The sequence below is a fragment of the Camelus ferus genome, chromosome 20, assembly GCF_009834535.1.
Source record: "Camelus ferus isolate YT-003-E chromosome 20, BCGSAC_Cfer_1.0, whole genome shotgun sequence".
NCBI lineage: Eukaryota > Metazoa > Chordata > Mammalia > Artiodactyla > Camelidae > Camelus > Camelus ferus.
In genome coordinates this window covers 26,246,983-26,263,106 of record NC_045715.1, presented here as the reverse complement: position 1 = coordinate 26,263,106, position 16,124 = coordinate 26,246,983, and the positions used below count along the sequence as shown (strand labels likewise).

Here is a 16,124-nt window from a genome sequence, read left to right as displayed (position 1 = left end):
AATACAGCTTGATAGCCAGAGCCGTGCAGGTAGCTGAACAGGTTGCTCACTGCACAAACCCAGCCAGTGCTTGCTCACCAACCCAGGTGTCTGTATTCTGGTTATCTGTGGCCGCATAACTAACCACCCCAGAAGTTAGTGGCTGAAAACACAGCTTATAGTCATTCGCCATTGTGTGGGTTGACTGGGTTCAGCCAGCTGGTTCTTGTTTAAGGTCTCTAATGTGGCCGTCAGGGTGGCTGGGGTTGTGGGCATCCAAAAGCCCAGTTGGCTGGACGTCCAGGATGGCCTCTTCTATGTTTGATAGTTGATGCTGGCAGTTGGCTGGGCGCTTAGCTGGGGATGAAAACACAGTGGCTTGGGCACCTCACAGTATGGCAGCTGGGCTCCCAGAGGCACAATCCCCAAAGTAAGCATTGCACAAAATCAGTTAGTACTTAGCAAGCACTGACTTGGGCCTTCTAAGTTGCACAGTGGTTCCATGTGGACTCATGGAGAACTTGCTAGCGGTGGAGGCTTAGTCCACTTCAGGGAGCTCCCAGTCTGATAGAGGACATAGCCCACACCATCATAATTGCTACTAATGATCATGATCATACTGCGGTCAAGGGAAATTTCATTTATTGTGTTGATAGTAGATCAATGTCAAATGATCTCAGAGAATGGGCTCTTCTCAAGCCGGGTGTCTGTGTGCATGTGCGTGTGTGTGGTGAGGCAGGGGCCACTCCAAGTCTGGGTCCATCACCCCTGCCGTGGCCTGTTGGCCTCACTCTTCTTCTCCTCAGGGTATGGCAACGTGGCCCCCAAGACCCCCGCTGGGCGCCTCTTCTGTGTCTTCTATGGGCTCTTTGGGGTGCCGCTCTGTCTGACATGGATCAGTGCCTTGGGCAAGTTCTTCGGGGGACGTGCCAAGCGGCTGGGCCAGTTCCTCACCAAGAGAGGCGTGAGCCTGGTATGTCTCTAAGCATAGGTGCTGGGCAGAGAGGGGGAACCCTGGCAGGTGATGGGAGGGTGGGAGGAATCCAGGAATTGGACAGAGGTGTCAGAATGGAGGGCGAGAAGGCAGCCCGTTTCAGAGCGCCCTGCCCTCCTGGGCGAGGCTGGGAACGTCGCTCACTCCCTATGCATTGAGCCTCCTTCCAGTCTCGGTGCCCGGCCAGCCTCCCCTCTGGGTGCCCCTGCTGGGTTCCCCTGGTCTCCCCCACCGTCTGACGTGGTCTCCCCACCCACCCCTGCAGCGCAAGGCGCAGATCACGTGCACGGCCATCTTCATCTTGTGGGGCGTGCTGGTCCACCTGGTGATCCCACCCTTCGTGTTCATGGTGACGGAGGAGTGGAACTACATCGAGGGCCTCTACTACTCCTTCATCACCATCTCCACCATCGGCTTCGGCGACTTTGTGGCCGGTGAGTCCTGCGCCTGGCCTCTGCCCACCCTCTCTTCCTCTGCTTCTCCTGCTGTTTTAGGTCAGCTGACCTTCACTGGGGACCCTGCTAGGCATTCAGGATTCTGGGACTCCACCCAGCAGGGTCCTTACCCAGCCCTGCCAGTTGCAAGAGGAAGCCAAGGCACAGAGCAATTGCAGAAGTTGTCTATTTTCCTTTCTTGGAACTTGGCTTTTTCCTCCTCCTCCTTCATGTTTGGTATACGCTCCCTTCCTCTCTTCTCCTCTGTCTCCCGAGCTTAGTGCTTAGGTGCACTGGGGGCTGGGGGCGAGGCCTTCTGCCTGCAGGGTTTGTGCCTGTTGCCCCGAGAGTCCCTGGGCCGAGCCAGGCCCGCACCCACCCCCATGTCCCCAGTGCCTGCCTTCCATCACTCACAGTCGCTGAGAGAGCCATCATGGACGCTTGGCTCAGAGGCCCGAAACTGCTCTTGCCACAGGCAGCTTAAGGACAGGAGAGGCCTGCTCCCAAGCTCCTCCCTCCCACTCTTCCCCTACTTAATCCAGGCGGGTGATAAGATTCTTTGGGCCCTTTGTACTCATGCACTTGGGCCTTTTGTCTGTACTCACGTGCCGTGCTGTGGCCCGCACAATGTCTTGGTTCTTAATCTTCTCAACACCTCGTTTGGTTGCATTGACGCAGTGTTTGCTCTCTCATGCCTGCTGCCCTGCCCAGCTGACCTCAACCTCTGCTCCAGGACCTCTGCTCTCTCCCCCTCCCCCTTCGTAGGGGGCAGAGCCAGGTCACTCCCCTCCTGCTCCAATGTAAGTGCAGACTCAGAACACTGGGATGGGGCAGCCAACTGGGTGGGAGGAGCAGGAAAGAGAGGCCTGAACACTTTACTGACCCTGGCCGATCTGAGTCTGCTGTCCTGGGAGATAAATTTAGACGGAGGCACAACCCTGCCATTGTCCAGCCACTGGGGCCTAGAGCAGGCTAAAGGGAAGCCTTTGTGTAGGAGAAGCACAGAAGCATGTTTAATCGTACTTTCTCAGCTCCAGGAAGACACCAAAGTGCTGCCTCAGTTTCCTCATCTGTAAAATTGGTTTAAAAAAAAAAGTGATGGTGCCTTCCTCCGAGGGTGGTGGACCATCAAATGAGTTGCTGTTCATGAGTGTTAACAGCAGGGCCGGGCCAGATGAGTGTGCACCCTGACTGTCATGGTAACCTGCTTATGAACAGACTGACAGCAGGATGGCCTTCGGGGAACCTCCAATCTGATGAGGGAGGTATAGTCCTTGCCCTAAGGGAGCCCCATTCTGGAAGTGGCCCCCTTCCTCCAGTTCCTTTTCCAAGTTGCTCCCAGTCTTAGGCAGGAAGGGGGACACAGGATACATAATAATACAGGTCAACAGGACTGGAAGTGTCAAGTTAAATCGCAGTGATCCTGGAGGGCAGGGGAGCGGCCAGAGCTGTGCAGGGTGACCCAGGATGGCTCCCTGGAGCAGGTGTCAGAAGCCTGGCTGCGGAGGAAGGGGGCGAGCAGAGGGCAGAGCTCTCCAGACCGTGGGAGGAACCAGCTGGAGGAAGGCAGGAACACGAATGTCAGGAGGCAGGTCAGATGTTACCAGAAGGAGAATCAAGGCTGCCCAGGATATTTCTTGCCAGGAGCAGTGCTCTCAGACACCTCAGCCCCACCGCCTGCCTCATTTATATTAAATCAGTGAGACCCAGCAGTGAGGATGCCAGCCGCCCCCTCATTTAACTGAACTGTAACATCTGTACCCCGGAGGTACACAAAGCAGCCAGGTGTTGGGGTCAGTAAATAATTGAAAGGCCAATACTTATGGCTTAGTTCCTGGCCTGAGTGCTGGCTCTGTTACCAGCCACTCTCCTGACCTTTGACAGTTGAGGGTCTGGGACAGGCACACGAGTGACAGAGCCAAGGTCCTTCAGGATAAAGGGGTGTCCGGGTTCTAGCATAGGCCTCCTTTCTTTCTTGGTACGTCCCTGTTGCTGCTTTGTGTTCCAGTGCTGTGCCCACACTCGGGCGACACAGCTTTGGCCTTTGTGTGTTTCTGGGTCCCCGCTGACCCCTGTTCCTGATCCCCTGGGCTTCCTGACCTGCCCTCAGGTGTGAACCCCAGTGCCAACTACCACGCTCTGTACCGCTACTTCGTGGAGCTCTGGATCTACCTGGGGCTGGCCTGGCTGTCCCTCTTCGTCAACTGGAAGGTGAGCATGTTTGTGGAGGTGCACAAGGCCATTAAGAAGCGGCGGCGGCGGCGGAAAGAGTCCTTCGAGAGCTCCCCACACTCCAGGAAGGCCCTGCAGGTGGCGGGGAGCGCGGGGTCCAAGGACGTCAACATCTTCAGCTTTTTGTCCAAAAAGGAGGAGACTTACAATGACCTCATCAAGCAGATCGGGAAGAAGGCGATGAAGACCAGCGGGGGTGGGGAGCGGGTCCCGGGACCGGGGCTGGGGCCCCGGGGGGGTGGGCTGCCAGCCCTGCCCACCTCCCTGGCCCCCCTAGTGGTCTACTCCAAAAGCCGGGTGCCCAGCTTGGAAGAGGTGTCCCAGACACTGAGGAGCAAAGGCCACATGGCGCGGCCCCCTGATGAGGAGGTCGAGGCGGGGCCCACTGAGCAGGGCTCCCCCACCTCTGAGGTGTTCATTAACCAGCTGGACCGCATCAGCGAGGAGGGCGAGCTGTGGAATGCCCAGGACTACCACCCGCTCATCTTCCAGGACACCAACATCACCTTTGTGAACGAGGAGGCTGGCGTCTCAGACGAGGAGACGTCCAAGTCCTCGCTTGAGGACAACCTGGCTGGGGAGGAGAGGCCCCAGGAGGGGGCCACGGCCGAGGCACCCCTGAACCTGGGCGAGTTCCCCTCGTCGGACGAGTCCACCTTCACCACCAGCACCGAGTCGGAGCTCTCCGTGCCTTATGAACAGCTCATGAACGAGTACAATAAGGCAAACTGCCCCAAAGGCACATGAGGCAGGCCCGGCTCCCCACCCCACCTTCGATGGCTTCTGTTCTCAACCTGGGCGTCCTGCTGTGGCTGGGATGCCTGGCCCCTGGTGGGGGGCAGCCCTGGAACTGGGAGTGGGGGGCCAGGGGCCTTCCTCACCTCCATCCCCTGCAGCTAGACGCTACCAGTCAGACATGGCGTGCCCAGGACAGGGCTCTGTTCTCCAGCTGTGAACGGGCATCCTGGCAGTTGGGGGCGTCTGTCCTGAGCATGGCTGGTGTATCTGATGGTTCAAAGACACACGTGGGTTGGCAGGACTGATCCCGGGGAGGCCTGCACCTGTGCGGGTCTCCACCCTGTCATTCGGTTAAGAATGTCACACGGTTCTCTGAGGCTGAGGGACTTCAGTCATTTGTGTTCACCAGTATTAATGCAGTCCTTCTGTGTGCCTGGCACTGAAGGCAGCATTTTGGAGAGAAGGTGGAGGCGATATAAGACCCCAAGGACAGTGGTGATGTGAGGTGCTGGGCACATCAGTGCCTCAGCAGTTGCAGGGTCCTCCTGGGGCATGAATTTAACCATCTCCCAGTCCCACCTCATCTGCCTGTCACCCCTACTGCAAACCTCAGTAGGGAAGAGGCCATCAAGGGGGAGGGGAGGGGAGCTGATGGGCAGGTGCTGAAACACTCCTGATATGAGGGACCCCAAGCAATTTCCATGTGTGGTCCAGGGTCCCAGTCCTTCCTGTGGACTCACTGGGGTGGAGCCCAGCCCAGAGCCCGGTTCCCTGTCCCAGACACCTTTTGGCCAAGCAATGGCAGGTGCCTTTCTGCCTCCCAGGAAGTGGTGGGAGAGAGGCTGGCAGGCCGGGGCCATGGAGGCTGGGGTTCCTGGAGCTGGCAGCTGGGGGGCTGCAGGAGTGGGATCAGCTCCAGCTCATTCAGCCTCCCCTCCCGGCCCGCTGACTTCTCGCTCCCTGGGCCCAGAATAAGGACCTCACCACTCCCCAGCTCTCTCTTGGCTCACAAGCAGGGACTGGCCAAATATGTGAATCACGCTCCTCCCTCTTGTTTGCTGCTGTTCATTTGTGTGTGTGTGTGTCTGTCTGTCTGTCTGTCTGTCTCTGTCTAAGAAAGGAAAGGATTTGCCATGGGGGGAGCAAAAGATAATGTGAAACTGTACACAGACCGTTTCTGGTGAGGGGCAGGCAGGGTTCTTGGGTTCTCCGTGGTGTGCAGCCCAGGGCCGGCCCACTCTGCCCTGCATGTTTTGTCTTGTTCTTTTTCAAGTGAACTGCTGTTTTTAATAGACCCGGCAGTCTGCTGTTAGCTTCAGAGCTGCAGGGGAGGACAGGTGAAAAGAGCAGTGTCCCAAGGATCGGGATGTCTCGTGTCCACTCTCCTACCCGCCCCCCAGCCCAGCTGGGCCTTTCTCGGTGACCTCGGCCAAGGTCACCGTGTCAGAGAGGGGCAGGGGGCGTGGATCAGCAGGCAAGCACAGTCCAGGAGGGGCCTCCGTTGCAGGCTACTGGATGCTGGGCAGGTGAGCGACCACCTCGACCCAAACACCTCTCTGCCTGTCAGCCCCCTCCTCAGTACTGTGGGGCCAAAGAAGGCCAGAACCCCACCCACCCCCAGCAGTGAAGATGGTGATGGGCGCGGGTATCCATACCTCTGCTCATCCTGTGACCCAGGGGTCTGCAGGTCCGGCAGTGGGCTGGGAAGGACTGGCCTTCTGTTTTTCTGTGAAATATTTTAAGGAGCTCGTCTTAGTTTCCTCATCCCACCTGGCTGGGGTGTGTCTGGCTGTCCTGGAATCACAAACACTGTATGTACATACTGGCAATGATGCCAAATGTAATTTATTTTCACATTTTTTACAATAAAACATGAGATAGACAAGCCAGTCTGATGTGTGCTGGAAGTGAAGGGAGGGAGATAAGGTGGGGGGGGCAGTCTGGGAGGATCTGAGGATGGCCTGAGGGTCAAGGGGAGAATGGAGTGGTCTGGAAGGGAGAAAAAAATGAAAGAGGTGAGGTGGAGAAGGGGCAGGCTACTAAAGATGTGGTCATGGCGGGTCCTTTAAGGGCCTCCCTTTAAGGGGAGGATTTGTCAGGCTTCATGGTCGCCACACTTTGAGATTAACCTCTTCCATGGCAGTGTCAGGGTCCCCTTCCCATACCACACAGGACATTGGTTCAAATTTTGAGTCCACGAGGGAAAAAGTAAAGTTCTGTGATTTCAGAAATGAAGCGTATTTTTCATGAGGGTGTGGCTGTGTTTACAAGGGATCACTAACTGATTAAAATACTAACTGATTCTGTAATGACTTGGTCCCATCCCTTGCTTTGCTAAAACATCCCCGCACACACTGGTCCAAGCTTCTGGTTTTACTCTGGCCCCTTCCAGCTCCCCAGGTAGCCCATTCTATTCACTATCTTTGTTTAGCACTTGACTATCTCACAAAGCCCTCTGACAGGCATGGCTCGGAGCTCTGGGTGGCCCAGGGCACTTGGCCCCCTGTGACGGCTGGGAGGGCATGACTTTCCCACGCACAGCGTCTTGGGGCTGCGCTCCTGGATGACAAGGCACCACCCAGAGGCCCGGGGTAGAGGAGCTTTGGTCCTGGGCCACTGTGGTTGAGATGAGTCAGGAGCTTTGGAGTGAAAGTTCTGGAAAGGGAAGGGTGGGACAGCAGCTGGAGCAGAGGAAGGGGTGCCACAGAGAGGGGCATGGTGAGCCCTCATGTCACTGTCACTGCCCATCACTCACTGTGCCCGTGAGCTCTTGGGGGATGGCAGGTAGAGGAGGTGGTTTGGAAGTCCAGGTAGAGGGCCCTGGCAGGGAATCCCTGCTGTTGAGCCGGGTCAGAGAGACCTGCGGGGGTTGCACTGTTGAACCTCAGAGTTCCATGACTTCTGAGGTGGACACACCCACTCAGGCGGGCTGCTCCCCACAGCCCTCCAGCCCCACATCCTTCCCAGCTACCTCCTAGAAGCCTTCCTGCCCTAGCAGTGAACTGGCACCTGCTCTCCACTGTCGCCATTCAGTCTCCCCATTTATTCCTTCAGCTGATGTTCACTGAGCACCCACTGTGGACCAGGCTCTGTCCCAGGCCCTTGGAAAACTACAGCGTGTAAAATGGACCAAAGTCCCATTGGTGGCGCCTACAGCTTGCTCTCATTTCTGTTTTTCATGGTCTGCTCAGTATTTATGTCCTGTCCATATCCCCAAGGCTCTTTTAATTTTGTCTCTCCTAGCTTACGTCTTTCAATCCTCACAACAGATAATGTTACTATTAACCCCACTTTACAGATGAAGAGACTTGAGGCAAATACAGGATTTTCACAAATTCAAACAGGTATTAAATAACAGCAAAACAGCTTCCCTGACTCACATTTCCATCCCTCATTCTACCCTCCAGAAGTTCCTAGTCTGATGGGGGACACATCCTGAGAAAAGCCAGTCTGATGGAGGAGACAATTCCTACACTCAGAGTCTGCAGTCTGAGGGGCAGAGGAGCACAAGAATAGAAAATAAGGGGGCTGAGCCAAGATGGCTGAGTAGAGAGACTCACAGCTTGCCCTCCCACAAATACACCAAGAATTACATCTACAAACCCATTAAATCACACAGAACACCTACTGAACTCTGGCAGGGTAACTTGCTTCGCAGTACAGAAGGATTCTCACAAAATCTGATAAACAACAAGTTCATACTGTACAGCACAGAGAACTATATTCAATATCTTGCAGTAGCTCCTGGCAAAAAATAATATGAAAATGAATATATATATATATATATATATATATATATATATATATATATATATATATATGTTCCTATATGACTGAAACATTATGCTGCATGCCAGAAATTGACACAACATTGTAGACTGACTACACTTCAACAACAACAAAAAAGAAATAGAAAATAAGCACGAACTCTGGGTCCCAGCTGGGCCTCTGCCTCCTCCGTGCCAGGGCTGATTAAAAGAAACTGGGATGTTTGGGTCTCACTCCCTAACTGGAAAGGTTATCCTCATCATCGAAACATGGGGCAGAGGCAACGGGAGGAAGGCAGCAGGCTGGGCTGCACTGCTCTGGGTGGGGGTCCCCAGGAATGGCCGCCCCTCTGTGGGGGCCCCTGAGGCTTGGACGGACTCAGCCCTGCCAGTCAGCTGTCCACCCCTGAAATAGCAAGTCCCCAATTTCCAAATCCATGCACAACTGATCCAGGATCCAGATGCTGGTTTGTGAACTGCCAGGATGTGTGTAACTAACGTGAGAGCGCCTCCCCAAATCTCTGCCCCTGCTACCAGCCAGGGCACCACAGCCCCTCCCCTGGATCCCCACAACAGCACAGGGCCTGGCACCTGGCAGGGCTCCACGGAGCCCTTGTCTGTTGAATGAATGAATGAATGAATGAATGAACGAGCTCCCCTTAGCTGGTCTCCTTCCACCTGGCCATCACTGCAAGCAGTAGGCTGAAGCCCAGACTCAGATGTGACCCCCTTTATCTCCTGCTTTAAACTCCTCCCAGGGCTCACACTGCTCCTCCTGGTGTAGCCTCTCTCTCCAGCCTCATCTGCCACCCCTCCCCCCACCTCTCTGGGCTCCAGACACAGCGAAGCTTCCTAAATGAGCCAGGCCACCCCATCTTTGCCCATGCCGTTTCCTCTGCTCGGGATGCCCTTCCTCTCTTCCGGCTAGTCTCAAGACCTGGTGAGATTTTTTTTTTTTTTTTGGTGGGGGGAGGTAATTAGGTTTATTTATGTATTTCTGGAGGAGGTACTGGGGATTGAACCCAGGACCTGCATGCTATGCACGCACTCTACCACTTGAGCAATACCCTCCCCGCTAAGACCTGGTGGGATTAAAGATAGACATCAGCTTCTCCTGGAAGAGTTCCATAGTTACTGGCCCCCCTCCTGGATTTGGGTCAGATGTCCCTCCCCTGGGCTGGGAGCCCCTCCCTCAGCCAGCTGGCTGCTTCCACGCTGTTCAAGTTGCCTGTCTCCTGGTCTGGAGCCTCCAGGAGAGCAGGCAGTGGCTTGTTCACCTTGGATCCACACCAGGGGGCCCAGGCCAGCGTGGAGAAGGGCCCGCTTTTCAGTGATTATTGACTGGAGGGTGAGCAAACCAGAGTCCTGTTCCCTCCCATTGTAATTCAGTCCCTCTCTTCCCCAGGCAGAGGCCAAATTAGGAGGCGGGCTTATTCCACGAGGGCAAGTCCCTGCAAAGCTGGGCGGATGATCTTGAGGGGCCTTGTCCCAGGCTGCATTGGCCTGGTGAGTCACCTAATTGTGCCCAGTCATCTGAATCTGGGAGGCAGGTCAGGGACACAGTGCTCCTTACTTTGCACTCCAGGAATCTCCTGTCTAAATCCTCTTTCCCCTTTCCCGACACCTTTCTGTCCTCACCTCTCATTGTCCCCAGAGCAGCAGCGTCCCTTCTGGTCACCACTCCCTCATGATAGCGGGGTGGGGTGGGGCCAGGCACACCCCCTCAGCAGCCCCCAAGTCCCTGTGCTTCCCTGGGGACTACCTGTGCTTACAGTGACCCCTCACCTCGGTTCTGGGCAGCCCAGTTTACAAAGCCCTTTCACATCCATTCTTGTGGGATTACTCAACTACCTGGGAACCACGTGCAATATTTTATTGCCCGATTTAAGGGTTTTTTTCCAAATGAGGAAACTGAGTGTTTGGGTTTGGTTTCCTAGGAGAGCAAGGCCAAAGCCCAGAACTGGGAGATGATTGGAGGAAGCAGCAGAAAGGGAGAGGAAAATACAGGTGGGGACAGAGCATGTGGTAATTAAGGGAGAACCAGTGAGCTAGTTCCATTGTGGGCAACTGGGGCTCAATCCTGCTGGTACCCCCCGAAGAGCCTGTTGAATACACCTCAGAGAGGCAGGAAACCTGCATCTGTCCACCAATTTCCCCCTCGGTGGTGAAGGATGGCCCCAGGGACACAAATCCCCACCCACCTCCCATACAGGCTGGATGTGGTGGACTGTATCGTCCAAAGATGGCCGTGACAACACTCCCATCCCACAGACTCCTTGGCAAAGTGACCTTGCCTCTCCCCGAGCAATCCAGGGAGTCTATTCCCCCTGCACGTGGGCTGCTGGCCCTGGGACTGTTTAGATCAACAGAATACTGTGGAAGTAAGCTTCTGTGATTTCTGAAGCCATGTGTTAAGAGGCCTGGCAGCTTCCCATTTTATGCTCTTGGAGAACCTTGCTGCAAGGTAAGAAATCCACGTCCCCGGAGCCCCACGCTACGGAGGGAATCTGCCCAGCCAAGGAGTCGTCTCGGGAGCTCCAGCCCCAGCTGAGGCTATGTGAAGAGCCCAGATACCCCCCAGATCGCAGAACTGTGAGCCAATAAATGGTTGGTGTTGTTCTAAGCCTCTAAGTTTTGGAGTGGATGGTTACACAGCAACAGCTCATGGGAACACTGGCTGGGCTTACCCTAAGCTAAGTGACCTTCCACTAGATTCCAGAGAAAGATCGGGGGCAGAAAATCAGCGAGGCAGTAAGGTACTCTGAAGAGGGGCTTGGGCAGGATGCACGGGACTGTCCACTGCAGCCACACTGACATCTGAAGCTGCCCGAGGGCTTGGGACATGGGGCCCAACAGCACCTACTGCCCTGAGACTAAACCCCTTTGAAGGGGCAGATTGAGGCCACAGGCCATCAGGCCTTCCAACGCCTTACCAGAACTCCTTTCCTCAAAGATCAGAGATTTTTTTTGTTTGTTCGTTTGTTTGCCTGCTTCAAGACGTCAAAGTCCCTTCTACTTTGGGCTCTCTAGTCCTCTCTGCTGTGTTTGAACAGCACTGGGAGGCTGGGGTCTGCTACCATCCAGCCGTGTGCCCTACGCAGCCATCTCTGCCGTTTATGGGATCCTTGCCGCATGCTGCCTGCAGGCTACGTCATGCCCGCGATCGCAGACCTTATTTAATCCCCACCACACTGGAGTAGTATTATTATCCCCTTTTGGAATCTGAGGCACAGAGTGGTTATGTAACTTGCCCGAAGTCACACAGCTAGAAGCGGAGCCTAGGTTCAAACCTGAGAACCCGGGGCCTATGCTAGTAACACCACAGAAGCCTAAGGGAGCAGGGCTGTCCTGCTCCAGGACCAGGGGCCCAGCCAGGGCGCCCTGGCTGCAACTCCCAGCTAACTCTCCTCTGCAGGACCAGTGAGGTGAACCAGTCAGTACATCCAGCCCTGCGGTGACTATGCAGGAGTCACCAGGGGATTCCTGAGCTCTTTCTCAAGAGATCCTGATTCAGCAGGTCTAGGGTAAAGCCCAGAAATAACCAGGTTCTGGAAATGCCTGGCTGGAGCTCTCAGAGGGCCAGTCTGATCTGGGTTTCTGGCATCTCCTGCCAATCCATCCTTGCCTGTGTTTTCATTCTGCATTGAAATTTGTGTTTACCTGCAGTTATGTTAAACTTCCTCCTCGTTCTTAGATTCCTTCACCTGCAGCTCTGGCCAGCTGAGCTGCTCCGTCTGGGGTGTTGACATCACGATCCATTCAATTCAAATTACCTGTCTTTGCTGAGTCTCTCGTAGGCTGCCTGGAACACCTGATGTTGGTGACTGAGGAGGAAGGGAAAGGAGGAACAAGCAATTACCAACCAGGCGGTCAGGCCCTCTTTCTATCTCTCTATCTGCTCACATTCCCACCCCCAGTGGTTCACTTCAGGGGAAAGGTTCTGACCCTGTTCATGCCAGCTCATGAGAGCCACTGGTTAAAGTTTCAGACATTTTACAAGCTGGCTGCATTAAAAATTAAATTATATGACCATACAGTTACATTGTTTTCAGAGCAAAGGTAATGAATACTCCAAACATCACTTCCTAGTTACTTTACGTGCCACTGTTCATGCTTTTGAGGTTATTGACATCTGTTGGAGGTACATGGTGGAAATATCACATACATCTGTTGGAGGTACATGGTGGAAATATCACGTACAACTATTGGAGGTACATGGTGGAAATATCACGCCACTGCGTTTCTCTTCCCAACTTCACTTTTGTGACATCACGTTGTAGCTTAAAATAGCCCTAGTGGGAGTATTTACACCACAAAAATGAGCAAACACTAGAGAGCCAGATGTTAAACATTTACCAGCACATCACTGCACTGACCTCCTTCTGGATGGGATGTGGGGACTGGGTGGGTGGGAGACAGTGAGGTTTTGCCCACCTTGAAAAGGAGCAAAGCAATGTCTGTGTTTCAGGGGGAACGTAATTCATAAAGTGTTCCCTGCGATCCTGTGGGCCCCTCAGACCATTGCTGAGTAGGGGTGAGGATTCAAGGCCATGGGAGCTAAGGGTAGTGGGTGGGCAGGTTACTCAGGTACCTGCCCCACATATGTACACGGAAGCTCTTGGGTCACGCTCCGAACCGGAGGCAGAAAGGGGAACACAAACCTTGTGCATAGGCATTTCTGCCTACAGCTGGAGTTCTCAGACTGCCCAGAGCCCAGTCCGGGGGATACATTACACTCTCCCAACTGCACTGTGGTTTCAGCCAAGTCCCCATCCCCTGGGCATCCTTAAAATTAAAGGGGAGACCCTCTTGGCAAACACTAGGTCTGCTAACTGGACTAGGGCTATTAGGTGGGTTGGGATCCAGTCTAAGGCTGCAAGGGTCGTACTGCTGAGCAAAAACACCACTGACATACAGGATCCTGCGCCTTTTTTAAGTCAACACAGGAAGGAGTCTAAGGCCTTTCAGAAATTCCCCGCCCCCAGTGCAGGGGAGGAGGTGACTCCATGCAGGATGTCCAGGGCCCCAGTCAGAAGTGGATGCTGCAGTCCAGTGCCCCCAGCCCCACCCCAGAATCCTCCCAGCAGCTGTCCTCGGTGAGCCAGCCATGGTCCGGTCCCCGCTCAGGGCAGGCATTGTCCATGGCCCCCAGGCATGCTCAGGCTTTTGAGCCATGTGTGGTTCTGTCCCTCTAACCACCACCACTTTTTATTGACTGCTTGCTTTGGGACAGGCTCTGTGCTGGGACTTGACAAGAGGGCCCAGGGAAAAGGTTCCTCTTCCTTTGTTTTATTCCACGCCCATCCTCAGCAGGTGTGTTGGTGACAGGAGGTAAAAGGAGAGGTCAGTAGGGTTGGAATGGGGGGATCCACACAGAACAGCAGTCTGTGAGTCCACCTTCTCCAAGAAGCAGATACCACAGCTGGGTTAAACCAGAAAGGATGGTGTTAGGGGAAGGCACCTGTGAGAGGCTGACTCAGATGCAAGTCCCATTCCAAGGGACCAAGAGGGAGGGGAGGTTGGGTGGGAGTGGCCTCAACTGCCACGCAGGCTAAGGGAGGTTAGGCTAGGTTTGGACAACTCCTAGGTCTCCGGAGAACGGACCCACCTTGGTACCCTGCTCAGTTCAGTCACTGGTTGGAACAGTGCATGGCCTGGGCACAAACTTTAGGTCTTTGGTCAATTACCTCCCTGTAGTTAGAGGTCTGCAGGGTGTACTTTCATGGTCACCACCACAATTATGGGGGAGCAGAAAGTATGCTCACATAGAAGTCAGACAGCAGAGAGAGGAGAATGGAGCAGACACACAGAGGAAGGCAGAGGGGCATGTGTGTGTGTGTGTGGTGTGTACATGCGCAGTATGAAGCCAGACAGATGCAGAGAAAGAAGGACTGAGGGAAACAGAAAGACAGAGAAAGAGAGAAGAACAAACACTACAGAGAAGACAGCTGTCTAGCTCCAGCTCTGGACTCTGTAAGGAGACGCTGGTCCCACCTCTGGTCCCTTTGAGACGGCCTGTTGAATCCTGACCACAAACTCCTCTTTCCGTGGGCTAGCTAATGTGGTCTCTGGTTCTCACCATGAAAAGAGCCCTCTCTGTAACATCCTCAATGCTCAACCCGAAGACCTTGGCCTGTCGTCCCAGGAGAAGCACCCCAAGATGTTAGTTAGTGAGAAGTTACCGCTTCACTCCCCTCCACGACTGGCTGGCCTGGTTCTACACTAACCTTCTAGGAGGATTCTCTTAGCAGTCTCTGCCTCTCCCAGGTTTTCTGCTCTGCTCTTTTCCACCTGGCAGGTAACTTCACATTTGTGGCTGCTGGCTTGTTTTCTAGATGTTTCACAGGTGTCTGTCCCATCTTCCCAATGAGAGGGCAGGGCAGGGACTGTTCTTGGGCTGCTTCAAATTCCAGGCTCAGCCCTCCCCTAGCTGCCCGACATTGAGCAAGTCACTTAACCTGTCTGGGCCTCTCTGTTAGTTCTTAGGAAACCTGGGAACTATGACCTACTTCAAACTTTAGCATGTGAGGCCCGCAGCCTTTCTCCATGTTACCGTCCATAGTGGTAGCAGGTACATCCCTATTCATTTGATCACCCTAGGAAATGCTTAACAATAACCCACTGAAGTTCCAGGGATATGAGAGACTGGACACCTCTCATTTTCCAGGTCAGATCTGACTATTTAGTGCCCTCTATTTACTGCTCCCTCGGGGAGATTTCAGGCAGTGACAACCTGAGTTTTACCTGAGATTAGGCCTCATATAAAAAATTACCTACATTCCAATTCTTTGTCTTCCTTAATCCTCTCTCATCAGCCTAATGAAAGAAAACCCTATATTGCTGTTTTACATGTGAAAATCTGGTGGTTCATTGACTGGCTTGAGGTCGCAGGGCTGTTGAGGGGAGGATCCCTACCTCAGGGCAGCCCCCCAGCCTCTGGGCCCCCACAGCAGCAGCAGTGCCAAGTGAGTCAGAGAACCCAGCTCGGTCTGCCTTCAAAGGACCATTCCTGAGATTCCTCCTTAACTGGCAGTGCCCCTTCCACCAGGGTCTTTCTGCCCCTGGTTCTGAGCAAATTCTTTAAGTTTGGTTCCCCTAGAGCTCTCCAGTACCCCAAAACCTACCTCTCAACTCAGAACAGAATGTTACAGCCGATGGGAATTCATTCCTTCAAGGATCTATTGAGCACCTACTGTAAGCCAAGTACCATTTTAGCCACTGAATATTAGTGACAACCTGATGATTAGATTTTAATCCAACCCTGGTTGCTTTTAGAATCACTGGGGCCTTTTTGAAGTGTTACCCGGATCTTACTCCAACCAGTGAAGTCAGAATCTTTGCGGAGGGTGGGGGATGAGGCCAGCTCTCAGAATTTTATTTAAAAACTCCCTAAATGATTCTAATGTTCTCTCAGGGTTAAGAACCTCCGATCTAGGTGAAACATAGCCTCCCTCACGTTACAGAAGAGGGAACTTAGACCCATACATGAGCAGTGCTTTGCCCAAAGTCACAGATCTGAGCCTGGTTCCTCCACCTTCAAACCCCTAGTAACTCGGTCTGAAGTTAATTAGTTAAGTATTTGCTGAAGGCGCCCGTGGATGAATGTGGGGTGAGAGGCAGAGAAAGGTGGTGAGTGCAGTGGATACATATGAGATGCTTTCATTATCCACTGTTCTTCCTGAAGACGAACAGCCCAGGCAGCCAACCACGTGACTTGCCTCCGTAAAGCTGATTGGACGAGGAGAGGAAACCCGAACTAAGATCAACCAATGAGATGACCCTGGCTTGGCATCTAAAATCAGGACATCAAGGGACTGAGACAGGGAGCTGCTGGGAGCTGATCCCAGAGGTCATGGGGGCTTGGGCGTGGTGGCAGGCATTTGGGGTCATGTGAGCCAGTGGGCAGGGAGAGGAAGAAGGTGTGCAGAGAGAAGTAGGACAGAGAAGACACAAATCGAGAGAGGTAGAGACAGGGACTGG

The 16,124-nt window shown here is 53.9% G+C and overlaps 1 protein-coding gene and 1 long non-coding RNA gene across 7 annotated transcripts in view; one reads left to right on the top strand and one right to left on the bottom strand.

Moving 5' to 3' along the window:
* KCNK5 (potassium two pore domain channel subfamily K member 5) overlaps nt 1–6,262 on the top strand; it is a 36,549-nt gene extending 30,287 nt beyond the window's left edge. For both annotated transcript variants that reach the window (XM_032462999.1, XM_032463000.1), the window contains exons 3-5: nt 786–952; nt 1,239–1,407; nt 3,518–6,262. In XM_032462999.1, coding sequence (XP_032318890.1) covers nt 786–952; nt 1,239–1,407; nt 3,518–4,386 — 1,205 coding nt within the window. In that variant the 3' untranslated portion in view covers nt 4,387–6,262. The remainder of the gene's footprint in view (nt 1–785; nt 953–1,238; nt 1,408–3,517) is intronic.
* The window catches only part of LOC106730378, a 55,673-nt gene continuing 45,020 nt past the window's right edge, over nt 5,472–16,124 (bottom strand). For all 5 annotated transcript variants that reach the window (XR_001366837.2, XR_004313563.1, XR_004313564.1 and 2 more), the window contains 2 exons: nt 11,805–11,968; nt 5,472–6,171 (listed from right to left, as the gene is read on the bottom strand). This is a non-coding gene — a long non-coding RNA (uncharacterized LOC106730378). The remainder of the gene's footprint in view (nt 6,172–11,804; nt 11,969–16,124) is intronic.